This window comes from Vitis riparia, chromosome 5 (genome assembly GCF_004353265.1).
Source record: "Vitis riparia cultivar Riparia Gloire de Montpellier isolate 1030 chromosome 5, EGFV_Vit.rip_1.0, whole genome shotgun sequence".
Taxonomy (NCBI): domain Eukaryota; kingdom Viridiplantae; phylum Streptophyta; class Magnoliopsida; order Vitales; family Vitaceae; genus Vitis; species Vitis riparia.
In genome coordinates, this window is record NC_048435.1 from 6700896 (window position 1) to 6708932 (window position 8037).

Here is an 8037-nt window from a genome sequence, read left to right on the forward strand (position 1 = left end):
AAAAATTTAATTAAAAAAAAAATCTATCCAAACAAACCTTATTTTCTTAATTAGTTGTACATAGGAAAAAAAATATAAATCGTTAAAGAATGTGTTCTTTTACAAACTTTCTTCACCTTTATTCAAAGGAAATAGAGAGACAAGAAAATCCTTTAATGATAACCCAAAATGTAAGAATATGTTTCGTTTTTAACAAACTATTAAAGAAAAGAAAAAAAAAATGATATTTTTATATTTGGATATCAAGAAAAAGGTGAAAAATATTAAGAAAAAGATAAAAAAAAAAAATGTGAACAATGAAATAGAAAAAAAAAACATAACAATAATCCTTTTATATTCTTTCTTTGAGTTTCCACCAACCCAACATAACCTAAAAATCATTAAAAAAAAATTGCATTTAGAATCTATTTACTTTGCAATTCAGATAAAAATGAAATTGTGACATTTCTTATTTAGAGAGAATCATAATTTAATAAGTAAAACATTACTTACGTTATGTTTGGTTTTCATTAATTTTGAGAAAAAATATGAAGAGAAAAAATGTGAAGAAAAATAAAAAATAAGTTTAAATTTAACAAATTATTTCTATATATTTTTTCAAAATTAAATAATTTTTAAATATATAAATTTTAAATTAATTTTAATTTTTTATTTTACAATAAAATCGAATATGAGAAAACCATTTCTCTTCATATTTGTTCTCCTAATATTAAAAAATAAATAAATAAATAACGAACTGCGATGGTAAGTGGCATAAATGAAGGCAAGCAATAGCTTTTTTAATAATAAATAAATAAAAAGAATAAAGAAGCAAAATCTAAGATCCGATTGGATACGTTGTATTTGGGATGTACATGGATGCAGTATAGAAAATCGAATGATTTAGGTTGATGGTGTCAAGATTCTAACATCAGCGCCACGATACTAGATGACGGTCCAGATTACAAACACAAACAACTTCTTAAACAATCAATTTACACTTGATACATTTCCTCATTAGGCAATGCTTCCTCACTCCCCTTTCCTGGCGCGTGCACACCTCTCTCTAATTCCTTCTATTTAAAGCATGTAAACGGTAAACCACTGCTTTTGCTCCTCGATTTAGGGCTTGTTTGGTGTACCCAACAACCTTATCATTAGGTCCCCATTTCTTTCCTCACGTTTTAGGGATTTTTATAAATATTAATGCATTTATATTGATCACAACCATACAAAATAACAAATAATTATTTAGCTTCAGTTTCCCACCTTAAAACGTCCTCCAAGCTGGCTTATGAAATTTATTATTTTCTTTTTAATATATTTAATCAAATTTAATGGGATATTAATCAATTTGAGTTTCTACACACTTATATAAAAATAATTATAAAATAAAAACTCTCTAAAAAATAATTCAGGTTTCACGCACTAACAAATTAAAAGTAATATTTAAAATAGTTAAAGATAATATTTGAATTGTTAAAGATATTGTCTTTGATTGAATTAAATGTCCGATTTCATATGGATGTATGAAAATGCAATTTCAATATCAAGGTATTAGAGTTTTGTAACCCGAATTTTATTTAGTCTGATTCGAAAAAGCTTATAATCGACACATAAGTAATAAAACTATAATTATGATTTTTTTTTTTAATAATATATAATGATAGGAGAAGGATTGGAACAGTATGAACTTGTTTTGTTAACTACAATATATGTGATGATGTATAATTTTAAGGGTACAATAATTATGTTTTTTTTTTTTATAGTAGTTTGCAACCTTTATTTTTTGTATTAATTTTTTGATATAATGGATTTCCTTTTCAAATTTTTTTTTTGGAACATGTTATTTAAATGATTAAAAAAAATGCAAAACTTACTTTTCACGGCAAGACTATATGTATAATTATATCATAGAAGAATTACATTAAACATCGGAAAGTAGCATGAAAATGACAACTCAAATTCTAATATTAAATTAAATAAAAAAAAAAAACCTAGGAAAGAAAATAAAATGCAATGAGAATTCTTTCTCATCATCATTTCCCTCCTTTCCCCGCTACTTTTTCATATATATATATATATATATATTTTTTAAAGGATTCGTGCAAAGTAGTACCATTTCATACGTGTCAAAATTTTAAATTTTGAAAAAAAAAAAAAAGATATTGTAAGGAGTAAAGGGTAAAACAATTGTTTTAAAGGAAAGTCAAAAAATTAAAAAAAAAAATTAATTATATCAACATTTTTACCTTAAAGGAGGAGTGAATGTCAAAAAGGTTATTACATTTTCTGAACGTACAAAAATAAAGAAAAATCTTTCCATTAACTATTAGCGAAGGAATCGGGAAAATTCAAAATATTTTCCTTTTGGACAAACAAGACGGAACAATGGAATCTAGGAGACTAGGAACAGGAGGAGTAAATGGGGAGGATAACAATTTGGAGATTTACCTTTTCAACCATGAAAGATTCTGCGAAAATAAAAGTTAAAGATTGGTGGAGCACGCGCTGGAAAGATGAGAGTGGGATAAGGAGGGGAGGGCCAAAAATAGCCAGGTGGCATTTATATATATATATATATAGAAATTTGGCGGAGGCGATATAAAAAACAGTGGGAGAGGGGGGGAGAAAGAAGATTGAAGAAAGAAAGAAACGTCTGAGAAAGAGAAATAAAACAATCTTTTTGGGGGTGACGAAGACGTTTATATCAAAAGTGCGTCTAAGTTCTCTTCATGTAGAGGCCCTGGGCCCCACTTCTCTCCTCTTTCTCTCTCTCTCATTGTCTTGCTCCTTCCTTTTTATTCATTCTTCCTCTCCTATCAAACAACGGCGCGGACAAACCTTCCTTTCTCTCTCTCCCTCCCTCTCTCTCTCTCTAAGACATCTCTACATCTTCCTTTCTCTCTCTCCCAAAACCTTGTTTCAAATTTTGAAACCATACCCACATAGAGAGAGGAGAGCCAAAAGGGTGATGAAACAGAGGAGTTTTGTGGGAAGTTGAAGGCTTGGAAAACGAAGAATCGGGTTTCTGGCGTTTTCAGCTGCAGTGCATCTGCGGTTCACACGGCGCGAGGTGCCCGGTTCTTTGCTGGTTCTCTTTATAAACCGGGTTCTCTTTGCTGGTTTTTTTATCGTTGAATCTGTTCTTTTTTCTTTTTCTTTTTTTTTTTTTGGTTTCTTGGGATTTGGTTCTCTCTTTGCATGGAGGACAAGGGGGGTTGCACCTGTAGGAGTGGTGGGAGCTGTTGACGTTGTTGATATAAATGGGGCGTTGAGATTTGGTGGGTGTGGTTGTTCTGAGAGGTGGGGAGGTTGGATAAGAGGGTGATGGTGAAATCTCTAGAACAGCATCTCTGTCTTGTTTTTTCTTTGCATGTGAAGATCTGAGGGTGGGTCTGGTTTGGAATCCGGTGTGGTTTTCCAGGTACAGTTTCTACTTTGCCTGCATTTCTGGCTTTGGTTTTCTTGAGGGAAAAGATTGATGGGTTTTTGCCATTTTTGGTCCTCGTTTCTTCTTTCAGTGTTTTATTTTATATTTTTATATTTTTATTTTTCTTTTGGTAAATATTTTAATTTTATTTTTGTCTTTTGGGTAGCATAGTTTTCTTGGTATTTTATACTTGCAGAAATTTCGTTTTCTTTTTTCGGGGCTTTCGTCGATATTGTTTTTATCGGAAAATCCATAAAAGAAACAAAAATATATGAATTAGAGGTACAGAAGTAGAAGAAATCAATAGAATGAAAAAAGAATATTGAATTTGATAGGTGTTTCTGTGGTGGGTGTGCTAGATCTCAAACCATGTCCTTAAATTTCTTTAATTTTTAATGGGTTTTCAATTTTGTCCAGGAAATGAATATTGAAGCTTGGGGTTGTAAGGTTTTAATCGTCATTTCCGGGCTACAAGGGCTTTGAAAAATTGGACCTTTGCCCCTAAATGGACTGAAGAAACAGTCCTTTGGATGCAATGTTAAAAAGATTAGCTCCTGGGCTGTTGATTTCTTCTCTCCTGATATCCGCATCTGCGGTTGACAATAGCTTCCCCAGGTGTAATTGTGAAGATGAGGGCTTTTGGAGCGTGGAGAACATTTTAGAGTGCCAAAAAGTGAGCGATTTCCTGATTGCGGTGGCCTATTTCTCGATCCCCATTGAGCTGCTTTACTTTGTCAGCTGCTCCAACGTCCCCTTCAAATGGGTCCTCTTTCAGTTCATTGCCTTCATTGTTCTATGTGGGCTCACTCATTTGCTCAATGGCTGGACTTATGGTCCGCACCCCTTTCAATTAATGCTCGCCCTCACCATTTTCAAATTTCTTACTGCCCTGGTCTCCTGTGCCACTGCAATCACACTCATCACTCTCATCCCTTTGCTTCTCAAAGTGAAGGTAAGAGAGTTCATGTTGAAGAAGAAGACTTGGGATCTTGGTCGAGAAGTAGGAATTATAAAGAAAAAGAAGGAAGCTGGCTTGCATGTCCGGATGCTTACTCACGAGATTCGCAAGTCACTTGATCGGCACACAATTTTGCATACAACTTTGGTTGAGTTATCCAACACATTGGATTTGCAGAACTGTGCTGTTTGGATGCCTAATGAGAATAAAACAGAGATGAACCTGACCCATGAGTTGAAAGGGCGGAATTTCTACAATTTCTCAATCCCAATTAGTGACCCTGTTGTTGCAATGATTAAGAGGAGTGACGAAGTGCATACACTTAGCACGGACTCGGCCCTAGCTACTGCAAGCAGTGGAACTTCTGGTGAACCAGGACCTGTGGCTGCAATTCGGATGCCAATGCTTCGGGTTTCCAACTTTAAAGGGGGGACTCCTGAGCTGGTCCAGGCTTGTTATGCAATATTAGTTTTGGTACTTAAGAGTGGACAGGCTAGATCCTGGACCAGCCAAGAGCTTGACATAGTTAAGGTGGTTGCTGATCAGGTCGCTGTGGCTGTGTCCCATGCTGCCGTTCTTGAAGAGTCCCAGCTCATGAGAGAGCAGTTGGCAGAGCAAAACCGTGCATTGCAACAGGCAAAGAGGAATGCAATGATGGCAAGCCAAGCAAGGAACTCATTTCAGAAGGTGATGAGTGATGGGATGAGGAGGCCAATGCACTCAATCTCAGGTTTGCTTTCAATGATGCAGGATGAGAAATTGAATAGTGAGCAGCGGCTCATCATTGATGCAATGGCAAAGACCAGCAATGTCCTCTCTACCTTGATAAATGATGTAATGGAAATCTCAACAAAGGATACTGGGAGATTCCAGTTAGATGTGAGATCTTTCCGGTTACATTCCATGATAAAGGAAGCAGCTTGCCTAGCCAAATGCCTATGTGTTTATAGGGGTTTTGGTTTTGCAATTGAGGTTGAGAAGTCCTTGCCTGATCATGTCATTGGTGAAGAAAGAAGGGTCTTTCAGGTGATTCTGCATATGGTTGGAAACCTGTTGAATGGCACCAATGGAGGAGGGTCAGTGACATTTCGGGTGTTATCAGAGACTGGAAGTCAAGGAAGGCATGATCAGAGATGGGCAACCTGGAAATCAAATTCATCTGATGGGTATGTTTATATCAAGTTTGAAATTGGGATTAACAATGCTGATCAGTCAGAGGGCTCGATTTCAACTGGCTCAATTTCAACTGTACAGCTTGGTGGTGGAAGACAACCCAGTGACCAAATTGATGAGGGACTGAGTTTCACCATGTGCAGAAGGCTAGCTCAGGTAAGAACCATTGTGTGTTTCTTTCTGTGTGTGTGAACCTGCATGTGATGTGAAGTAGATAGCTCAAAACCATTGAAATATGTGAAATAGGCTCCAGCTGAAAGAAATATCAGCAATTGATGCCCACAAAATTTATTTCTTCAACCAAAGTTCAGGCCAATGTGTCTGTGAATAGAATCAAAGAACTTGTCAGGACCACCAGCAATAAATATTTGGGGCAAGCTGTTCTTATGACTGCACGTATTAGTCTTGTGTTTCATCACATTAAGATGTTTTGCAAAAAATACCTGAGGTCTTGTTCCCCAAAGGAATTTGATTGTACATGGCCAAGCATTTTTTTATTCCATAATCAGTTGCCACAGATATTTTCAAATAACTTCTGATGTTTTTGGTGGTTTTTATCAGGTGTATACTGTGACCAAAATTTTAGCACATGGAATTGCTTTTGGTGACAGTTCAACAAAACTTTGTCATGGGATATGATTTTCAAATTCAAGAGTAGTGAGACTTTACTTTTATTCAAAATTGATGCCTGGATACCATTGTGAGGATTGTTAAATTTTGACAAGGGTCAGTTGTATACTCAAATAGAAAGGAAGTACAATTCCGAACCCTCTTGAGAAATTTTCCCCTTTGTTTCTCACCTGCAATGGAAATTTGCAGATTTGATAATCATTTAAGGAAAGGTTTATTGCAAGAGTTCTTTTGGTTGTTTTTACAGCTGTTTTAAATGCTTCATATGCTTCACCTTCACCTTGAAACACCATGAATCCTCTTTCCCTTTTCCTAACAACTTCTGATTCCTTTCTGTATCTTATGATTCTCACCCTCTTTTTTAAATCATTGGCAGTTGATGCAAGGGAACATCTGGTTAGTCCCAAACCCTCAGGGATTTGCCAAAAGCATGGCTCTCGTTCTTCGCTTTCAACTTCAACCATCCATTGGAATCAACATTTCTGAACCAGGAGAATCTTCAGAGCACCCACATTCCAACTCTCTTTTCAGGGGCCTCCAAGTTCTATTAGCTGATGATGATGACACTAATAGGGCTGTGACCAGGAAGCTTCTTGAGAAGCTTGGTTGCATCGTTTCTGTTGTTTCATCTGGATTTGAATGCCTTGGTGCTCTTGGCCCAGCTGCATCCTCTTTCCAAGTTGTTCTTTTGGATCTTCATATGCCTGAGTTGGATGGTTTTGAAGTTGCAATGAGAATTCGGAAGTTCAGGAGCCCCAGCTGGCCATTGATTGTTGCCTTGACAGCAAGTGCTGATGAAGATGTATGGGAAAGATGCTCGCAGATAGGAATGAATGGTATAATTCGAAAACCAGTTCTGCTGGATGGAATTGCTGAGGAGCTTCGAAGAGTCTTGCTGCAGGCAAACAATGTTGTGTGATGATAGAGATGGTAAGTCACAGAAGCCATGATTCTTCTAAATGGTTTTGAGGGTCTTGATAGAATAAGCAAACAGCGCTTTTGGCCCTCCAATCCCACATCCAGCTTGCGGCATAGAGATGTTACACAAACAACATTCACAGTAAAAGAAAATGGTATACAAATTAGCTCCTTCATTCTTCCTTTGTGTTTTAAGGCTTTGTTATAATGTCATAGATAGTTTTAAGACCTATTCCCTGGTAATCCAAACAACTCAACAACATCTTCATTAAAAAGACAACATGACTGAAACTATAGGAACTCCATTGCAGATCTCTGATACAAGTGGTTAAGCAGTTTGGACTTTGGAGACAAACTTTGAAACTACTTGAGAAGGAGCTGCAACTTTGTGATGAAAAAGGTAGTTTGTTGAGAACCATCTGAAAATGAATATATAGTTTACAATTAATGTAAATTGTAGCTAAAGTAATGTATAAATGATTCCGAGTGTAAATTGGATTTGTCACAAAGAGAAAAATAAAAATAAAAAAATTCAGTACCATAATTTACTACCTTTCTTCTGCTGCATTTGAAAATTCTCTTAATGACCAAAGATTTGTGGAAGAGGTCCTTGGTTCACTTCACAAGTTATGCAGTTAGAAATTTTATGGTTTATAATAGACATAAGAGAACTCTTTGGTGAATGCGAAGATGAAAGGAAAAGAAGGAATGATTTTTTATGTTCATTTTTGGGGAAGGGCACAAAGAGACTCGGAAACTTATTTTGTCAGTTCTTATTCCTGTGACAGCAAATAACTAACTTGAGTTTTTCGTATCTTTATCTATTCTGAAATGTATATGGTGGCAACCATCTTCAATGAAATGAAAGAACTTAGGTTTGATTTGGAACGTAGGAATGGAGAATAAGTATGAGAAATCAACTCCATTATCATTCATTAATATGTTT

The 8037-nt window shown here is 35.7% G+C and overlaps 1 protein-coding gene across 1 annotated transcript; it reads left to right on the forward strand.

Annotated features, from left to right (window-relative positions):
• Window positions 1-2710: 2710 nt before the first annotated feature.
• Window positions 2711-7642, forward strand: LOC117914504 (ethylene receptor 2-like). The gene is made up of 3 exons (XM_034829849.1): window positions 2711-3406; window positions 3830-5699; window positions 6550-7642. Exons 2-3 carry the CDS (start codon window positions 3948-3950, stop codon window positions 7090-7092), a joined length of 2295 nt encoding a protein of 764 aa, XP_034685740.1. The 5' UTR covers window positions 2711-3406; window positions 3830-3947; the 3' UTR covers window positions 7093-7642.
• The last annotated feature ends 395 nt before the right edge of the window (window positions 7643-8037 follow it).